At 38.6% G+C, this 22,129-nt stretch overlaps 1 protein-coding gene across 1 annotated transcript in view; it reads left to right on the plus strand.

Annotated features, from left to right (window-relative positions):
- Positions 1-22,129, plus strand: part of RAB21 (RAB21, member RAS oncogene family) — a 36,554-nt gene that overhangs the window by 8,692 nt on the left and 5,733 nt on the right. Inside the window, exons 2-6 of the mRNA XM_036454566.2 lie at positions 5,164-5,223; positions 6,193-6,300; positions 13,897-13,960; positions 20,331-20,385; positions 21,563-21,651. Of these exons, the coding sequence (XP_036310459.1) occupies positions 5,164-5,223; positions 6,193-6,300; positions 13,897-13,960; positions 20,331-20,385; positions 21,563-21,651 (376 nt within the window). The remainder of the gene's footprint in view (positions 1-5,163; positions 5,224-6,192; positions 6,301-13,896; positions 13,961-20,330; positions 20,386-21,562; positions 21,652-22,129) is intronic.

The following is a 22,129-nucleotide window of genomic DNA, read 5'->3' on the forward strand; positions in this document are numbered from 1 at the left end:
ACGTTTCTAGCTCTCTATCTCTCTCCCATCCTCTCTGTAAAAAAATCAATAAAATATATTTTAAAAAAATAGAAATGAAAATAAGTTATTAAAATACTTTCATTTGGGAGATATAATTTGTTCCTATTATTTCTCTCCTGTAATTCTATTTTGATTTTTTAAAGTAGAGATTTAAAAAAATTATCCGCCAAGATTTTTGATAAGATGGGCAAAATAAGCTAGCCTCAGGTGCAAATGACAGATGCCAGTCTTGAACTAATAAGATTGCTAATTTTGTTAATACCCCTGTGGTTTGGAAGATTAAGTCATTGGAATTAGAAGTAGTGGTGCTGTAACTCAGTGTTTGAGGGAGTAAGATGGGAAATGTACTGTTTACTTTGATCCTCATTACCTTGTGCCTACCCTGAGAATATTTTGGGAGATGAATTGGCATCCAGAAATAGTGTCTAAGTAGAGGAGGGCCAGGTTAAGAATGTGTGTATGTTCTAGAATAGGCAGCATTGAGCAACAGAAAAAGCACTGAGGAGTTGGACAGGCTTTCATCCACTGTAGCACCTGACTCAATTATCTCACCTTTGATGTCACTGTATTATTTAAATCTTAAGTTCACAACTGTAAAATAGGGATAATTACCTACTTTACAGGGTTGTTACAAAGATTAAATGAGAATGTCCAAACACAGAGCAGTTTTCTTGGGAGTGAGTGGATTCATAGTTTTCATCAGATTCTCTAAGAAGTCCATAAACATTCCCTCTTTAGCTCTCACTGACATGTAACAGAATTAAGAACCACCGCCCAGAGTATTGTAACCATAAGTGGTATCAGTAGGCTTGACAAATTAAGTGTGTGCCTCATAGAGGTGGTTAAAGAGGGTAAGACAAATTTCAGCTTTTGATCGTTTGCTGCTATCTTACTGTTACATAAAGTCTTTTCAACTTTATTCTCAAATATATAATTATATGTTTTTAAAACTAGATGTTTGCTCTTTAAGAAAATACAGAATATTAAAAACTTAGGATGTCGGTAAAATGAGATGATTTATATTACAGAAAGAATTTTTCTATAAAGTAGGACTTACATTTTTCACTATGAATGCGAGGGGAAAAAAGCTTTAGTGGGGACCCTTTGATAATGTGCTTTATGAGTACATCAGATATTTGAGTTAAAATAATTTGGTTTATAAGGAAGCTTTTAGGAACACTTCTCTATTAAGAGTTACTAGAGGCCCAGTGCCTGAAATTGTGCAAGACCTAGACCCGCTGTGCTGGTGGGACCCCGAATGACTCTCGCCACGCTGTGAGACCCATCAGTGCACCTCCTAGTGACCGGGCGTTACGGCATTACAGCCTCCGGCCTTTTGTAATATAGATACTGGTACCTCCATTGATTTACCCAGGCACTTTATAAATATGTTTATCTATAATAACACAGTTGACCCTTAAACAACATTGATTTGAATTTCACGTGGATTTTTAAATAAATATGTACAGTGCTTAAATTTATTTTTTCATGATTTTTCTTAATAACATTTTCTTTCCTGTAGCTTATTTTTTATGACAATGCAGTATATAATACATATAGCATACAAAATATGTGTTAACTGTTTGTGTTACCATTAAGTCTTCTTCCTGTTAATAGTAGGCTCAGTAGTTAAGTTTTTGGGGAAGTCTACAGTTATGCGGATTTTCATCTATGTGGGTGTTTGTACTACTCTGCCTGCCCCTATCACTGGAGAAGAAGTGTTAGCCCAGATCTCAGTCTGGGAGGTACTAGAGCATAGAAGCTATAAGTTCTGTTTGGAGCCAAACTACCTGGATTTCAAATCTTACTATATCACTTACTGTGTGACTTGGGCAAGATACTTATCCTTTTTGTACCTCAGTTTTTACATACATAATTTTTGGATAATATATAGTAATAATAGCATAATATGCTAATTAGACCAGACATCTTTCTGGACAACCTTCTGAACAAAGCCGGGGCTGTGAGGGAAGCCCAGGTCCCAGGTGCCTGCTGGTGGCTAGAGGGGAAGCCCAGGTCCTGGATGCCGGAGGGAAGCTGGTGCCGGCAGCCAGGGGAAGGAGGGCCTACTCTTGCACGAATTTCGTGCATCAGGCCTCTAGTAATTACATGTATCTCACAAGGTGCTATGAGAATTAAATGAGTTACTATTAAAAAATTCTTAGAACACTGCTTATTTTATTATAAGCTCTGCAAAAGTGTTAAATTAATAAAAATATGTGATTTTTGTTAACACAAGACTTACACCTATGAAAAGATAATTTACAATATAAGGTAGTATATGCTGTATATTACAAGATTGGGGTTTGTAAAATTCTTTAGGATAGAGAGACTCATTGTGGGTTGTAGGAGAAAACCTAAGAATATAAGGAAGAAGAGTATAGGTCAGAACAGAAGTTTGATATATATGATTCAGATAAAGAATAAAGAATAGGCCCAAGTTAGAGGGGGTATTTAATGGAAAAAAAACAAAACAGAATTGGAGGGACTGTATATAGCCCAGATAAGTTGAAGAGCAAGTGAAGAAATACTGTAAGCTATCTTGGGAAGACAGATGTAGACACATTGTGGAGGTCCTTGAATACAAAGATAAGGCTTTGAGATTTTTATTTGTAGGTTAGAGGCCTGATGCACGAAAATTGTGCACAGGATGGGGAGGGGGTGGTTGGATGGGGAGTCCCTCAGCCCAGCCTGTGCCCTCTCACAGTCCGGGAGCCCTCAGGAGATGTCCAATTGATGACTTACGCCTGCTCCATGGGGAGCGGGCCTAAGCTGGCAGTCAGACATCCTTAATGCTGCTGCAGAGGCACGAGAGGCTCCCACCACCACCACTGCACTCACCAGCCATGAGCCTGGCTTCTGCCTGAGCAGCATCCCCCTGTGGGAGCACACTGGCCACCAAGGGACAGTTCCTGCATTGAGCGTCTTCCCCTCAGTGGTCAGTACGCATCATAGCTACTGGTTGTTCTGCCATTCGGTCGATTTGCATATTAGCCTTTTATTATATAGGATTGGGGTTCCCTAACTTGTATAAAGGAGAACTTTATGAATGATCTTGTAAAAAGTATTTAGCACAGCCCTGGCTGGTGTGGCTTAATTGGGTGGGCATTGTCCCATCCACCAAAAGATTGCCAGTTTAATTTTTAGTCAGGGCACATGCCTGGTTACAGCTCAATCCTGGGTAGTGGCAGGCTGGAGGCAGCTGTATGATGTGAATGTCACTCTCATGTTTCTCTCTCCCTTTCCCTTCCTCTCTCTAAAAATTTTTAAAATGATACTTAGCATAGTACTTGGCAGAAGGTAATCATTCCATAACTGTTAGCTGATATTAGCAATAGTAGAAATGATTGTGTATTATTAATGACTATGCGTAATTTCAAAGAGAAGTTTTCTGTATGTATTATAGTAATTTTAAATTTATACTGGATAAATTGAAATGTGTGCATTCACTGGACACTGTGAGTAAACAAATGCACATACTGGAGCGATGTTTAATGCATGTTAGAACATCTGCCTGCACATGTTAAAACTGCTGCAGAAAGTCACACCATGTGACAACAGAACCAGTTACTACATGTAGTGCGGTATGATCACGTGGTAATCATTTGCAGAACATTGTTTACGAGCAGTAACTCTTGGATTTAATAGGTAGACTACTGTTGTAGACATGTAATATTCATGTTGGCGAAATTACTGCAGTGTTTTTTCTAACATATGTCCTATTCGATAAAATTTGTTAAAAAATAACAGTGAAAACATCCGGCTGGCGTGGCTCAGTGTTTGAGCGTTGACCTATGAATCAGGAGGTTGCAGGCTTGATCCCCACATGGGCGTGTAGGAGGCAGCCAATCAATGATTCTCTCTCATCATTGATGTTTCTATCTCTCTCTCCCTCTTCTTCTCTGAAATCAAAAATCTATTTGAGGGGAAGGGGGCCTGAATTAACAACAACAAAAACCCTATTAATTTAATTATAAGCAAATCTTGGTTAAAAGCATTTTAAAATTAACAGGGTGTTAATTTTCACATGTGACATACAGACCGGAAATTTTGTCCATTAAATCCAAAGTTCATTAAATTGAAGTTGCAAAATGGAGGGTTTGCTGTATTTGTAGTCTTATCTTGCATTGACCATATACTGTGAAGTTTGCTATGGGACAAGGAGTTACGTGTTTCAGCCTTCAGTGGTTTCACTCATCTGTCAGGAAAACCCCTATTGTGGGTAAAGGGGAGATCATCACCTTTCCTCTGAAACTGTCTTGGACTCATCCATGCTGGCTTTACATTTCCTTTCTTAGGCTCTCCCTTCCCCCTTCTAATATACTTGGCAAGACCCTTCATTTTAACAATGATCACATGGTATTTTAATTCCCTACATTTTTATTTCTACAATAGACATAAGTTCCTTGAAGGCTGGAACTGTTTCCTTTCATTACTGTGTCATTAGTATCTAGGAAAGGTATTAGATAGAGGTGAAATAATTGAATTATAAAATAATTGCAAGAATATTTTTGAGTAATATTGGTATTTATACATTAAGTAAATTACTAGTAAACATTTTTATCTCATCATAGAAATCTCTTAGACTCTATATTAAGTAGTTAAGGTGGTATCAAATTCAATACTCTAAGAAAATTTTTGATGGGGAAAAATAAAAAAAAATATTTAAGTACAGTTTCTTTGTGTGTTTTTTTTTCTTTAATATATTTTATTGATTTTTTACAGAGAGGAAAGGAGAGGGATAGTTAGAAACATCAATGAGAGAGAATCATCGATCAGCTGCCTCTTGCACACCCCCTACTGGGGATATGCCCACAACCCAGGTACATGCCTTGACCGGAATCGAACCCAGGACCTTTCAGTCTGCAGGCTGATGCTCTATCCACTGAGCCAAACCGGTTTCGGCTTCTTTGTGTTTTTTATAACATGCTTATAAAACTATATTTTTCTTAAATTAGAATGTAAGTAATTTTCTTGCTTCATTGAAAATGTTTTCTCAGTAAACATTCATAAAAATTCAGGGGTTATTTTTTCACCCAGATAACTTGGGATTCATATTGAGATGATTTATTCATCTATAGTTAAGTTAAAAAACATTATTTTATATGAAACATTGTTTAATGTATATCTCTGTTTTCTTAGGCATCATTCTTAACAAAGAAGTTAAACATTGGTGGAAAAAGAGTAAACCTTGCTATATGGGTAAGTTAACCTTGAAAGTTAAGTCCTCTGTCATCTTTGTACGTTGATAACTGTTGACTCAAGGAATAGTAACTTGAAATTTTGAATTTTTAAAAAAATTAACTCTAGATTAGCCAAAACTTTTTAAAATATTTTTTTTTTCTAGAATCTGGTTAATAATTATATCTTGAATACCATTATATACATGAATATTGTTATAACTTTTCAGCTGGGTAAGGATTAACTCAGGTAATTCCATGTTAGAGACAGGAAAGCTGCCTAGCCGTTTTTAAAAATATGTTTTGTTTTGTTTTTTAATTTTTTATCTTAGAGAGAGGGGAAGAGAGAAGAAGAGGGAGAGAGAAACATTCACTTGGCCTCCTCTTGCACACAAACCCACTACCTGAGCATGTGCCCTGACCAGGAATTGAACTGGCAACCCTTCAGTGTACAGGACTACACTCAACCAACTGAGCCACACAGGCCAGGGCCACGTGGCCTTTTCCCCCTTGTTTCTATGTTCCGCTCTTCTAAGGAAGTGAAGAGTGGGGAAAAGGGTGAGGGTAATGCAGTAGGGTACCTTTTGGCAATCGGTCCTGGTGCTTCCTCTCTTTCCTGTCTCTTCCCTCCGCGGGAAGCCTAAATTTAGGGCCAGGCCTATTCCTGGCTTACAATGTCATCTTGGTCATTCTGACCCAGAGGAAACCGAACTGTTTTTTTTAGTGGGAGTGGGAATATTGCTGGGGAGGAAGATGGTCGGGAAGGGAAATAGAAACTTTGTATAACAGTAAAACATTAAATATTGATTATAACTTGAGTTTTAAAAAATTTTTGTAACCTGCTTTGTTTCTTTTAACAGTGTTTTGTGGTTATCTATAACTTCATGCCCCACTTTTTGTGGTCATTAACTTTTAGTCAAAAGTTTACTATAATTGCAATAGGTGTATTTTTTTTCCTTCTGATATAATAAGCATTTACTTCTTTATTTAGGATACAGCAGGTCAAGAGAGATTCCATGCATTGGGTCCAATTTACTACAGAGATTCAAATGGAGCTATTTTAGTTTATGATATAACAGATGAAGATTCTTTTCAGAAGGTATTTTATTTACTTATGAATAGATGATGTAATAGAAAAACAACACTGATTTTTCAAGTTTCCCTAACATGCATTTGTTTACTAATGTGATTAGTTTTGATTTTAAAGATATAGTCTGTATATAAATTGTGACCACTCATGTTTTTTAATGGAGTATTTAATTCGTGTTAACAATATGAACACCAGTTATTAATATAATAGTTAAAACTACATGACTTTCTTAGACCTTAGGAGGGGAATCTGAAGTAAAACTTCAGGAAAATATAGGGGCTTTTTACTTTTCTGTTAAAGAAAAGTCACGTGCATTTTTTAGATACTGGGCAACTGTGTATAGGCATATTGGGCAACTGAAATCTTGGTACAGCTGTATGGGCTTCCTAATTGTGAAGAGAAAAAAGGAGAACTAAATCAAATTTAAGCTCTTTCTTCTCACTAAATGTTCTGGAGGATATAATATAACTTTAAAAAGTGTTTACTTTAAAGTTCTCAATTTCGCCCCTTATTTATTTATTTATTTATTTATTTATTTTTAATATTTTTATTGATTTTAGAGAGGGAGAGAGAGATAGAAACATCGGTGATGAAAGAGAATCATTGATCAACTGCCTTCTGTGCACCTCACACTGGGGATCGAGCCTGCAACACTGGCATATGCCCTGACTGGCAATGGAACTGTGGCCTCCTGGTTCATAGGTTGACGCAGAACCATGGAGCCATCCAGGCTTGTACATCAACAATATAGAATTGGGACTAAAAATTAGTTACCACCATTAAACTTATCTCTGGCCCTAGCCGGCTTGGTTCAGTGGACAGAGCATCCGCCTGCTGACTGAAGGTTCCCAGGTTTAATTCCAGCCAAGGGCACATGCCTGGGTTTCAGGCTTGAACCTCAGTAGGGGATGTGCAGGAGTCAGCCTATCAAAGATTCTCATCATTGATGTTTCTATCTCTCCTCCCTTCCTCTCTGAAATCAATAAAGAAATCTACACTAATAAAAGAGAAACATGCAAATTAACCATCATTCTGCTACACCCACAGCCAATCAGGATTGAGTATGCAAATTAACCCAACAAAGATGGCATCAGCCACGGAGCTGGAGAGAGTAGGAGTCTTGGGTTGCCCCTGGCAATGGAGGAAGCCAAGCTTCCTGCCTGCACTGACTGGCGCTGGCCTCCGCTCAAGGCTACAAAGTTTCAATTGTAGAATCAAATCCCAAATACCTGCTTCCAGCCAACCCTGGCCTCCGCTTAAGAAGGCACTGAAAAAAAAGGAAAAAAAGGAGGGGTTGGGAGCCTGGATCAGTGGAGGGCATGGCCAGCCTGAAAACAGCCCTCAGCTCCTCACCCAGGCTGGCCACACACTCATGGGGTGAGGGTTCCTGTTGGGGGGCTTGGCCAGCCTGCAAACAGCCATCAGCTTCTCCCCCAGGCTGGCCAGGCATCCCAGTGGGGACCCCCACCCTGAAGGGGGTGTGGCCAGCCTGAAAACAGCTCTTAGTCCCTCACCCCATCAGGGGGGTCAGTTGGAGGTGATCAGGAAGTGACGGGGCGGGGTAAGGTCAGTTTGGAGTGAGCAGGCCAGCATGGGGGCAGTTGGGGGTGAGCAGGCCAGTAAGGGAGGCAGTTGGGGTCGAGCAGGCCGGCAGGCAGAGTGGTTAGGGGTGAGCAGGCTGGCAGGCAGGCAGGCAGGTGAGTGGTTAGAAGCCACCAGGGATTGTGAGAGGGATGTCTGACTGCCGGTTTAGGCTGGATCCCTGTAAACCAGCAGTAGGACATCCTTCAAGGGGTCCCAGATTGGAGAATTTTGTTCACTGGGCCTCTAGTATATTTATAAAAAACAAAAAACTTATCTCTGAACTAAGGGCCCCATGCATGAATTTATGCACCCTGAAAGAAATTGTGGGCTGGGAAGCTGCAGTGGGCATTGGGGCGGATCTTGGCCCGTCTTCCTATCTCCCACCTCGGCCCCCGGTCTTCTGTCTGCTGGAAGCCCCCCTCCTGTTGACAGGCAGCCCTGCTCCTACCGTTTCCAAGCGCTGACAACATTGGCCCCACTTGCACCTGCTAACAGTGGGGAGAAATTGGGGCAGGTGTGAGCAGGGTTGGCACCATTAGTGGGTGCAAGTGGCATCTACTGCCCCCATCATCCCTCAGGAGCAGGGGGAGGTGGAGAAGCCCTCCGGGGCGATTGGGGCCAGCAGCCACTGCTCACACCTGCTGATAGCTCCGAGAGATCAGGACTGGCATCAGGTGCCAACAGTGGGTTTGAGCTGCAGCTCCGTCAGCAGATGCAAGTAGGGCTGGCCCTGGCAGCAAGTCCAAGAGCGTGGCGGGACCGTAGCACATGTGAGCAAAGAGTTTTCAGTAACCACCAGAGGCTCTCCCCCATGACAGTGACCAGCGCCCTGCCTTGGTCTGGCATGTCTGCTCACCTGCTTCATCCCACCACAGCCAGTGCCCTCCATGTTCCGCGCTCTGTCGCCTGCCATATTGTGCACACACACCCTGGTGGTCAGCGCGCATCATAGTGACTGGTTGTTCAGTTGTTCCACCATTTGGTCTATTTGCATGATAGGGTTTTATTTATATAGATTGTCATCACTATAGAATAGTGACTGATTACTTATTTGACCTTTCCTCTGAAAGCCCCTTTTGGAATTTTTCAAGGGTGTATAATCAAAAGGAGTGATATCCAAAGCAAAAAGTTATCTTAGCTTGAGTTATAGTTGTTTCATGTTGAAATTGCTTGCCTTTTTAGTGTTTTTTTTTTCCCCTTTTCCTTTATCTCCAAACATTTAGTAACTGATGAAGCAGATATATGTTAGCTCTTATATCAAGCATGTCAAACTCGCAGCCAATGGGCTGCATGCCTCATTTAAATAAATGAGGCATGCAGCCAGCTGGCTGTGAGTTTGACATGCTTGCCTTAGATTATTGATGACATGGAAAAACTTAGTTTAAGGGGTAGGAAAATGAAACAATTGCAGATTTAATGATATTTTAAACAGTTATTTTTAAATAGTTATTTTTGGCCTTCTATTTGGTGCTATTTATTATCCCTTCCTGCCTTTTTAAATTTTTTAATATAATTTTAAAATTTGATCTTAGAGGGAGGGGGAGGGAAGGAGAAGGGGGAGAGATAGAGGGAAAGAAACATTAATGTGATAGAGAAACATTGATTCGTTGCATTTTGTACATGCCCTGACTGGGGATGGAACCTGTAACCTGGGTATATACCTTGAGCAGAAATCGAACCTGCCACCTCTTAGTATTCCGATGCTCCAACCAAGTCACACTGGCCAGAGCCCTTCCTGCCTTTTTACATTTTAAAAAATGGTTTAGGTATCTTCTTGGTAAAGAGAAGGTTGAACCCTGCCTGGTGTTGCTCGGAGTTTAGAGCATTGGCCTTTGAACCAAAGGGTCGCAGGTTTGATTCCCGGTCAAGGGCACGTACCTGGGTTGGGGGTTCACCCCTTACTCTGATCAAGGTGTGTATAGGAGGCAACCAATCCACTTGTCTCTCTCACATTGGTGTTTCTCTCTGCCCCCTTTTCGCTCCCTCCCACTCTTCCTCAATGAGAAAAATATCCTCTAGTGAGGATTAACAAAAAGACAGAGGAATAGAAAAGGTTGAGTCTCTTAGTTGAAAAGTGACCATTTATTTTGCTGCATAACAAAACTCCTAAAACTTGGTTGTTTAAAACTATTTACTATTTCTCATGATTTTGTGCGTCCTCTGCTATATTTGATGTCAGCGGAGTCATTCATGCAGTTGCATTGAACTAGGAGTTTAGCTGGACTGGAACCATCCAAGCAGCCTTGTTCTCCTCCATATGGCTTCTCACTCCATTTGGTGTCTCATCTTTTGGTTCTCTCACCACATGCTCTCTCATTATTCCATATTCTAGCCTAAGCTTCTTATATGATAATTGGATCCGAAGATTGTAGCTGCCAATCCTTAAGGCATAGGTCTGGAACTGGCATAACATTATTTCTGCCATGTTCTCTTGGTCAAAGCAAATTACAAGGCTAGCCCAAATTCAGAGGAAAGGGAAATAGAGTCTGCCTCTTGATAGGAAGATTGGCAAAGAATTTGTGACGATCTTTAACTCACCACAGAATGAATGGGGTAATGAATTGGATGCCTGTGGAGGGAGATATTATAGGTGAATAACAATTTTTTTAACTAGTTAGATTTATGATACCATATGTATAGAGAGCAGAGTAATACGTAATTGGATTCAGATATGTTTCCTTTAAAATGAATAGGATGGGCATTTTATACCAGTACCATCAAATTTTTCTAATGTGAAGTCAACTAGGGGCAGAAATTAAATGCTTATCTGAAAACTTTATATACATGAGAGTGAAGCAAAAAGATGGGACTGTTCTGAGAAAACTGGTTCAGTGCTATTGCAGAGAAAAGGTAGTGATAAAGATTACCTTTGCTTTTTAAAGATTTCGGGTTTACTAAAGAATTCCTCTACATTCTTGCAGAGAATAGGAGTATAATACTGCTACATTTTTACCATTGGACCAGATGCACAGTAAATTCTTACCATATATTTAATGTAATATTTGTAATTTATAGATAGATATGTATGTAATTTTTTTGGAAGCTATATAAGTTCTGTGTAATTTGATTGCATACAGAATAAATTCCATTACAAAAAAAATGAAAGGAGGTATCCAGGTTTGTTTTTTATCTTATTTTGTTGTAGTCAACATCATTAAAATCATGGCTTCAAAAGATTAATTTTCTTTTTTTAAATTAATTTATTATCTGTGTACATATTTTAACATTGCCCCCCTCCCTCCTTATTCATACCCTCCCTCCCCAGAGTTTTGTGTCCATTGGTTGTATTTATTTGTATGTATACAAGTCCTTTGGTTGATCTCTTATCTCTCCCAGATATCCCTACCCTCCCCACTGTAATTTGACAGTCTGCTTGTTGCTTTATTGTCTTTATATCTGTCTTCAAAAGATTAATTTTCTTGGAGAATCCAAGATGGCTGCACAGGTAAACACCTAGCCGCAGCCGCACACAACAATTTCAATAAAATACAACTAAAATATAAAATGGACATTACCCAGAACTACAGGAAAGTCGACTGACTGGAAATTCTACAACGAGAAGGAAAGAGAAAACCAGAAGGAAGAGCGGAGGAGCTGTAAAAACCTAAAGTACGGAGACACGCGGCATGTGCTGAGAGGACGGAGCCGGAGAGGAGGGGCGGCTGAGTGCCTGGCTGGCGTTCCCTAGCGGGAAGGAGATAAAAGCTGAACCCCAGTTCCAGGCCAGACCCTGGGGACCCAGGCTCGTACAGAGAGAGCTGGGGCTGTGAGGTGGAATCCCAGGGGAGCGGCGAAAGGCAGAGCCCCCCACATTGCGCACAGAGAAGGGACTGTTGACTCTTCAGCCAGATTGCCCTGGCGGGAAGGAGACAAAAGCTCCCGACTGCTCTGAACGCCACTTCCAACTGAACTGAACCCCAGTTCCAGGCTCATTGGGGGAGAGCCTAGACTGTTTGGTAGCAGGCGAAAATCGAGGGCACCTTTCTCTCAGAGGTGCTTGCAATGAGTACTGAAGGACTTGGGGGAATACTGAGACTCAGGAGCCACATAAGGCGGGGCTGATGGAAGCCAAGGCTGTAGGCTCCACCCTGAATCCGCCCCATAAGAGAAGCTGCGAAAATGCTGAGACAAGGAAATAGACCACAAACAAAAGAAATGGAGGACAAAAAGCGACTGGATATAGAGTTCAAATCTACACTTATAATGTTTTTCAAGAATTTCCTAGAAAAGGTTGATAAGACCTATGAGGATATCAAAAGGGATCAACTAGAATTAATAAGGAATCAACAAGAAATGATAAGGGATCAACAAGAAATAAAGAATACATTGTCTGAAATAAAAAATATACAGAGTCCTAAAAACAGAATGGAAGATCGCAAGAATCACGTAAAAGATTTGGAACATAAAGAGCCAGAAGACATTCCTCCGCAGAAGCAAGAAGGCAAGAGAATCCAGAAAATTGAAGATAATGTAAGAAACCTGTGGGACAACTTCAAGCGAACCAATATCAAAATTATGTGGGTCCCAGAAGATGAGAGAGAGCAAGATATCGAAAACATATTGAAAGAAATAGTGACAGAAAACTTCCCCCACCTGGTGAAAGAATTAGACTTACAAGTCCAGGAAGCGCACAAAACTCCAAACAAAAGGAATCCAAAGAGGATCACACCAAGACAAATCATAATTAAAATTCCAAGAGCAAAAGACAAAGAGAAAATATTAAAAGCAGCAAGAGCAAAGCAGGTAGTTACCTATAAAGGAGCACCTATACGATTGACAGCTGATTTCTCAACAGAAACCATGCAGGCCAGACGGGAATGGCAAGAAATATTCAAGGTGATGAATAGCAGGAACCTACAGCCAAAGATAATCTACCCAGCAAAGCTATCACTCAGAATCAAAGGCCAGATAAAGAGCTTCACCAATAAAAAAAAGCTAAAGGAGTTCATCACCTCCAAACCAGAATTATATGAATTGTTGAAGGGGGTTCTTTCAGAAGAGAAAGTAAACAAAGATAAAAATTATGAACAACAAATATGTAACTATCAACAAGTGAATCTAAAAACCAAGGAAATTTTAAAAAAATCTGATGAACAAAATTAACTTTTGAATATAATAGAATCAGAGGTATGGAAGGCGAGTGAACTGACAATTCTTGGGGAAAAGGGGAGAGGGGGTGTGGGAAGAGACTGAACATAAACATCCATGCACCTATGGATGAGGACAACGGGGGGTGGGAAAAGGGCAGAGGGTGGGGTGGGAACCTGGTGGAGGAGAGCAATGGAGGGGGCGGGGGAGAGGAACATTTGTAATAATATGAACAATAAAAATTAATTTAAAAAAATTAATTTTCTTAATTCTAGTTTACTCCCAACTGGGCCTACTGCTATGGTTCATCCATAATAAAATAGCAGCTTGTTACTGGAGTCATTGTATACCAGTGGTTCTCCAGGAGTGGGTGGAAGTGTCTGCACACATCTGTGGTTGTCACAACTGGAGGGTGATACTGGCATAGTGGTTAGGAGCAGGTTTGCTGCTAAAAATCATATATTGATTGCACAGAACAGTCCCTCATAACAGAGAATCATCTGAGCCAATATTTTCCTTTAAGTGTGTGACACAGAAGCTCCTGTGCTCTCTATTTCAGAACCAGTTGGGTTAAGTTCTTGTGTTCTTAAATCCGAAGTGATTCTATCAAGTACCTGTTATTAGAGACATGCTTTTGCCCTGATGAATAGCTTTGTTGAATCTATAGAAGATTTATGAACATTTGTAATAAGAGGTACTTCTCTCTGTACCTGTATGTAGACATAGAGAGAAATATTTCTATTGAATGTTAGTATGCATGTTGTTTATAATATAACCTGGCAATAAATGATGTTACTGTGAATCATTCCTGGTAATAATTAAATATATGGTGGTTAGCCAAATTCTGAGGTATTTTGACACTGTTGAATTTTGGGTGTTGTAATGGTGGTCTTGTAACAATTTGTTTTAATATTAATTCTTTTATATACATAGGTAAAAAACTGGGTCAAAGAATTGCGGAAAATGTTGGGAAATGAAATCTGTTTATGTATAGTTGGTAAGCATCATTACTTTTTTAAAAATCTCCTTTGTTTTCTTAATGCTTTGTTAAAGAATAGTAACCAGTAATTCTCATGTTAAAATTATATGAGAAAAGAAGAATGGCATTTTATTGCGTAATGTTTTAGAATAATATAATATTTGAAAGTGCTCTTTTAGGAGATTCAAACTCTGTACCTCACGAATGCCTTGGGGAACAAATGGGAAGCTAAACATGTAAGGCTTTAAGTCCCCACCCTTGTTTCAATTTGACTTTTACTCTTTCACCATAAGATTTTATTTAGAAAATAAGTTCAGGAACTAAAATTAAAACCAATTACTTAAGCTAGTGTTCTTAGTCTCTACATTTAACTACATACATTTTTAAAAATCGTCACCTGAGAGCATGCTTAGAGAGAGGGAGGGAGGGATAGATGCTACATGTTAGGCAAGATAGTAGGAATATTTCAGAACTGAACACTGAGATAGTAGGCTGTATAGGGGTTTGTGGCCGAAGTCGTATCTAGTCATTAGTGTGTTTGGCCTGCCTTTCTGTGGTATATGGGACTTGCTGGGGATAGAAGTGGCTATGATTATTAACAAATGAATATTTGAGTATTTAGAATTGGGATTATCTCTTGGAAGAAAGAAATGGCTAATATATATTCAAAGAAGTCTCAGGAGCTTGTTACTTGACTAAGTTATAAAGTAACATTTTTAAAAATTAGGTAAATAAGCTTATGAATATTAAGCTTAATTAATGTAAACTGTATATTCTTCATGTTCATATTATAAGAAGGTTTAGGAATATTGTTTCTGGTAGCTTACTACTATAAGTAGTGTAAAATATTCATATTTCATGTTATATACTGTTTATTAATGATTGGTATAAAGTATAAAAAGCTCACTCTCTTTTCTTTCCTCTTGGCAAATGTGACATGGGATTTTAATTGTAATTCAGAGCTGGAAGAATTTGGAGAGCCCATTTATCACAAAAAAAAAAAATTTCACAGTTAATAAAGTCATATCATCAGTACCTTAGAAGCCCCACCTGTGTTTCTTTCTCATCCCCACATTACCCAGCTGCCTTCTCACCATCTCCTACTGCCAAACACTATCTTGACTTTTTACTTAATGGATTAGTTTTGTTTTGAATTTTATATAAATGTAATTATAGATAATGAACTCTTTTGTGTCTGATTTCTTTGGCTTTACATAATGTTTTCAAGATTTCTCTGCATTCTTGTATATAGATGTAGTTCATTTTATTCTCTTTGCTATCTAATACTTTATCCTGAATATTCTACAGTTTATCCTTTTGCTGTTGATGAACATTTGCATTACTTTTTTCACCTAGTGATGTTCATTCTATTCTCTGCAATAGTTCTTTTGTTTTATCACTAAATTCAAAATAAGAACACCTCACAAGATTGTGGTGAAGATTAGATATGATTTGGAGAACACTTAGCATAGTGAAGGCATTGGACAAATATTTGTTCCTTTTCCTGAACATAAGACAACCTTTCAAACCTTTGAAGCCTGCTGGAGTTAGTTCACTTACAGTCTTATATTCTTGGTCTTCAACTTTTTTTATTGGTCTAACTTCCAAACATTTTTATCAACCTAATTATTTTTTTATGGGTTTATGTCAATGTATCAGGGTGTCTCCTATGCTTAAAATTAACCCTGGAATCAAACATTATTGAGCCAGAGTATACTTATATGGCTCTCTCTCTCTCTCTCTTTTTTTTAATCCTCACTGTCCTTCTGGCAACATTGCTCAAGACTGTATACACTTGTTAGCCATGTCAAATCAGTGTCTCTTTTTATTTAGATTATAGACAACAAAAATCTGAATTACTTTTTTATAAGTATTGCTCTTTTGTCAGACGTTTTCCATCTTGTTCTTCTATAATTGTTATTTAAGCCTAAGTATAGGAATTTCAACATATCTTATGTTTCTGAATAGATGTAAATTCTGAGCCTTCTAGGTCTTTAAGCCTCTGATAATGTGTTAACCAATAATAGAGAACTTCATATCTCACTGGCAGAGACTTTTTTCCCCTCTAGGTTTTAATTAATCTATTGATTACCATCCTATTTGCTCTATTTGATAGTATTTTGGTTTTAGTCTGCCCTTAACATTTGTATGTTTGTTAAATATTATTTTTATTTTTACTACTTTTTAAATTTTTTTAAAAGTGAGAGATGAAGGGAGAGGGAGAGAGAGAAACATAGATGTGAGAGCAAAACATCAATAGACTGTCTCTTGCATGCTCCCAACCAGGAGTCTAGCCCAAAACTCAGGCATGTGCCCTTACCAGGAATTGAGCCAGCAACCTTTCTATGCATGAATGACACCCAACCAACTGAGCCACATCTGCCAGTGCCAAATATTTATTATAATAAGTTATTTATTGAGTGCCAGGTACTTTTCTAAGAACTACATATTTATTATTTCGTTTATTCCTCCTGACAATACTGCAAGGGAGGTATTTTTGCCATTTCTATTTTCCACCTGAGGAAATGGGCTTGGAGAGCTTGATACTTTCCAAAATACATAGGTAGTTGGAGGTAGACTTGGGATTTTAAGAAGGGTCTGTCTGTTACTTCAAGCCCATATCCTTAATCACCATTATATATTGCTTACTATGTACCAGGCTTTAGGAATTGTGTAGTGAATAAGTAGACAAAATAAATAATGCCTTTGTTTTCTCAGAGTTTATTGTGTAAGGAGAGGAAAAAAACAAGCTATTTTGCATTACTAGAGGCCTAGTGCATGAAATTCGTGCATGGAGGGGAGGTCCCTTCAGCCCAGCCTGCACCCTCTCCAATCTGGTCCTAACTGCTCACCAACCTGCCTACCTGATCACTCCTAACTGCCTCTGTCTGCTGGCCTGATTGCCCCTAACTGCCTCTGCCTGCCAGCCTGAACTCCCCTAACTTCCCCCCCAGCCAGCCTGGTTGCCCCCAACTGCCCCCCCCCCCCCACTGGCCTGTTTGCCCCTAGCTCAACCCTCCCCCCCCCCCCCCCCGACCTAGTTGCCCCTCACTGTCCCCCTGTATCCTCCACTGGCCTGGTTGCCCCATGTAGCCTGCTGTTCAGTCATTTGGTCATCCCTCACTAACCCCCCTGTTGGCCTGATCACCCATGCAGCCTTTTGTTCGGTTGTCTGTCTGGTTGTCCATCTGGTGGTTTTGGTCGTGACAGCTCTGGCTTTTTATATATTAGGATGATAAATGCTATGAAGGGTGGAGTACTACAGAGTGCTGTGATAGTTCAAGAAACAAATCTAACTAAATTTAGGGGGTCAAGGATAGGAAAAGATTTCCTAGAGCATGGGGTTAACTAAGTTAGCTAGATGGAGCCAGCAGCATGGTGGTAGAAAGTACCTATCATGGGCTTTAACTCTCTCATAACAAGATTGAGTTTCCATTTGATCATTCATTGTAATGTATATGGCTAATATTAGTAACTACTTTTTATTGAACATGTACTATATTCTAAGCTTAGTATATATATCGTATTTTCACATCAGCTCTGCAAAGTTTGTTAACTATATTTGTATACAGTGAGACTAAGAGAGATTAAGTAATTTGCCTGAAATCTTATAGCCATAAAATGAGCCTGGACTTAACAAATTTTCTTCAGATTTAAAAGGCTTTTGAAAGCTTATTACTAGACCAGACACCATCCAATTTAAGCAAAATATGGTTCTAGCTCTTTATTAGGCCCTCTCTGCTCTTAAGTCAAATATGTGTTTTTAAAGAAGATAAAATTTTTACTATTCTTAACAGGGTGGAAAAAAAGCTCTACCCTCTCCAGTAGTTTTAGCCACTTTTTTTTTAAATCTTTCTAGTACTATATTTGCAAATAGGTGTTATCTGTTTCAATATAATAGATATGAGCCTTAAAGCCTTAATTCTTCAGCTGTCTTGCTTTTAAAAGAATATAGGAATTAAAAAGGTTTTGAGCTTTGGAAAGGTATGCATTGCTAACAGGCAGTTTTCTGTTACTTAGTCTGTGCTTATCCAATCCATTATGAACACTGATTGTTCAAAGAAATAGTAGTTATTTCATAGAGAGATTTAAAGTGTTTAAAATGATAAGTAATTAAAATGGCTATTTTAATAACTGGATTTATTAAAGTTAGTTAAGTTTAAAATGTTACTATTATAAATAATAAAACTAATTTCTCCAAAGTAATCATTTGAAGCAGTATGCTTTCTAGTCTCAACTTAAAAAAATAAATATTGCCTGGTTTGATTCCCAGTCAGGGCACATGTCCAGGTTGTGGTGGGGGGTCTGTCCCCAGCAGGGGGCGCACAGGAGGCAGCTGATCCATGTTCATGTTTCTTTCTTGTGGATTTTTCTATTTCTCCCTCTTCCTTTCTCTCTAAAAACAATAAAAACAATTACATCGAAAAAAATAAATATTAATAATTGAGATAGAATTTTGGGGAAAAGGGTGCAAAAAAATCTAGGAAAAAACCCTTCTAGGGTTTTAGTTAATTGGAACAAAGGTCTTGCTACCTCTAGGAGGCTGTCTTGTTTTACCTTTTTAAGAGTGGCAGAATATTGTGTCTTTGTTTGTTGGAGCCACTGGCCACTAGGTGGTGCTTTATGCATTCTTATAGCATAAATAAAACTTTCTTTGGTGTCTGTTGAACATATTGGCTGTAATATTCAGCAATTTAAAATTTGTATTGGAAAAGTTTAATGTAGAAAATCAGGACTAATATGTACCTTCCTGCTGAGGCAGTCACAAGTAACTGTTCAAACGGGGAAGAATTCATTACTAAATTTGTTGATACCTACTGAGCTTTAGACTACTTCCCTCCCTCTCCTTAGATTACAGTCAGGTAGTTAATTGCAGTTGCTTACAATTAGGTGTTCAGATTATTTAAGGTCCTTTACATGTAGAACCTCTGGGCTTATACTTCTCATTTCTAAGCATTGCATCTTTCATTAGGTGCTTTTACTTCAGTGCTCATCTATATTCTCTAAGGCCCTAAGAAAAAGAACTTTATTTACAAGGTTTCCTCCTTGCCCCCACCCCAGTCATAATAGAAAAAATTAAAATTATTGTTTGAATTCCTTAGGGAATTCCTTAGAGTATTTTCCCCCATTCCTATCTGTTCTTTCCATTACCTTTAGCACTTCGTGTGTCCAGCCAACTCATTTTTACTTCTATCCTGCAATTAATAAGGAATCTGCATTTTGGAGTGTCTTCACTTTTGTTCTGGTGGCTTTTTTACCATAATCTCAGTTTGGTTCCCTTGTTTAAGGAGGGCTAAATTTATTTTCAGTAATTTTAAATTTGTATGATGTGTGCATATATATATTTTTTTCCAGTTAGCATTGACATAAAATATATTAGTTTCAGGTATACAACATGGTGATTAGACATTTATATAAGTTAAGAAGTCATCTCCTCAATAAGTCTAGTACCCATCTGACAGCATACATAGTTATTACAATATTATTGACTATAGTCCATATCATGTACTTTATATCCCTGTGACTCTTTTTATAACTGGTGATTTGTATATCTTAATCCCTTCTACTTTTTCACTCATCTCCCTAACTCTCCACCTATCTGGCAATCATCAATTTTTTTCTCTGTGTCTGTGAGGGGTTTTTTCTTTGTATCTATGAGTTTGTTTCTGTTTTGTTTAGTTATTTTGTGATTTAGATTCCACATAAGTGAAATCATGTGGTATTTGTCTTTCTCTTTCTGACTTATTTCACTTAGCCTAATATTCTCTAGGATCTAGAGTCTAGGTTATAATGTGCATATACTCTATTAAGTTCTCTCATGTTTTTAAAAAAACAAAAAGTATAGTTTCCTCCTCTGGTGGTGAAGTGCTTAAAAAGCCATAATTAGTGCTTTCTTTATCCAGTTTATATCATCTAGGGAACCAAAATACTCTTATTATCCAAGAGGCTAGCCTAATATAATTTTGTGAACAATATGGTAGCCTTGCTTAATTATTAACTGACTCTAAAGTTGATTGGGGACTATTTACACTTGACTAAGAAACATAGGTTTATGCGTAGGTTTCCTAGTGATCTTAGTCTCTGTAATACTGTGAAACAATGAATAGGGACGATCTCTTTGGAAATGTTATTTTCTCTGACAGACTACAGCTTCAGGAATGATATGCATTGAGTCATTTGAGGGAGGTTGAGGTATTCACCTTGATAGATATGATCAAACCTCATGTCATAAGGATTATGTTTATAATTTTAAGACACTTAGAAGTCTGATGGGAATTTGTATTACTTTTCCAGGTGATTAAAGTTGTAATTGCGTATTTAAAATTGACTTAATTTTGTTATAATAATGAATTAATATTAAAGATTGGCATTTACTTTTTCAAATTAGGTAACAAAATAGACTTGGAAAAGGAGAGACATGTGTCCATTCAAGAAGCAGAATCGTAAGTGTTATCTCTGCCTTCCTCCCAATGACACCCCCAACTATCACTCCCCAGTAGAAATCTTCCTCTTAGCAGTGTGCTTTACCATTTCAGTATTACTCAAATGGCTGGTTTGTGGTTGTTGTTGTTTTTTTTTAATTATTTTCAGAGAGAGGAGGGAAAGGGAGGGAGGGAGAGAGGGAGGGAGGGAGGGAGGGAGGGAGGGGGGGGGGGGCGGATCAAGCCCGTAACCCCAGCATGTGCTCTGACCAGGAATCGAACTGTGACTTCCTGATTCATGAGTTGATACTCAACCACTGGGCCACACCAGCCATGTTCAAATGTCTTAATATAGATTGAACTGTTGGATTCAGTGAAGCATGTTAACATTGGTAATTTCTAGACTTTTGGCTGTGCTATGGTATATAAAAATAATCCCTCACATCTCTTTATGATTCCAGTAAAAAATACAAAATAATGCATAAGAAAACTATCATGATCAAATAGGGTGTCACAAAAACTTTAAAAATATTTGGCTTCCAAGTTAACTTATAAAAATTTTAAATCTTGTTAATTTGTGCTCATTTAAAATTTGGTTCAGTGCACAGAGATGTGAAACAGCTGTATATAATCTTTTTTATTTTAAATATATTTTATTGATATTCTTACAGAGAGGAAGGGAGAGAGATAGATAGCTAGAAACATCGATGAGAGAGAAACATCAACCAGCTGCCTCTTGCACAGCCCCTACCGGGGATGTGCCCGCAACCAATGTACATGCCCTTGACCGAAATTGAACCTGGGACCTTTCAGTCCGCAGACCGACACTCTACCGCTGAACCAAACCGGTTTCGGCAATCTTCTTTATTTTATTATATAGAAATAGATATAGATATAGATATAGATATAGATATAGATATAGATTGATCTTTAGAGAGAGAGAAAAAGAGAGCAAGAGAGAAAGAGAAACAGGTGTGAAAGTGGAACATCAATCGGCTGCCTGGGTTGCTTCCTGCACGCCCCCCAAGGGAGAAAAACCCAGCCGTGTGCCCTGACCGGAATTGAACAGGCAATCTCTTTGTACATGGGCCAACTGCTCAACCAACTGAGCCACGTCGGCCAGGGCTTTAATCTTAATTTTATTAAATCTGGGCTAATTAAAGGTCATTAAATTTGGTACTATTATTATTTTTTTAAGGTATGCAGAATCTGTGGGAGCAAAACATTATCATACATCAGCCAAACAGAACAAAGGAATTGAGGAACTCTTTCTTGACCTCTGTAAAAGTAGGTATATTTAGATAGTATATTTAGAAATGGCTTTTTAAAATATTCATAATATTTCTAAAGTGATGTTTTACAATCTCCATTAATGACCACATTGATGATTTGTCACACTTACCATTACTACTATGTAGTTAATATTTTTCTTTAACTCCTTCCTCCCTCCCTCCCTCCCTCCCTCCCTCCCTCCCTCCTTCCTTCCTTCCTTTTGTCTAAAGTTTTATATGTGTATCCTTTTTCCCCAGTTGACCCCTCCCCAACCATTTCCACCCCAGGCAAGCCCCCTCCGCCTCAGTGTCTGTGTCCATTGAACTCCTTTCTTTTAAAAATTTTTTTATTGACTTCAGAAAGGAAAGAGAGAGAGAGAGAAGAAACATCAATAAGAGTGAGAATCCTTGATCAGCTGCCTCCTACTGAGGATTGAGCCTACAACCCGGGTATGTGCCTGACCAAGAATCAAACCCTGACCTCCTTGTTCATA

The sequence above is a fragment of the Pipistrellus kuhlii genome, unplaced genomic scaffold (genome assembly GCF_014108245.1).
Source record: "Pipistrellus kuhlii isolate mPipKuh1 unplaced genomic scaffold, mPipKuh1.p scaffold_m20_p_3, whole genome shotgun sequence".
Taxonomy (NCBI): domain Eukaryota; kingdom Metazoa; phylum Chordata; class Mammalia; order Chiroptera; family Vespertilionidae; genus Pipistrellus; species Pipistrellus kuhlii.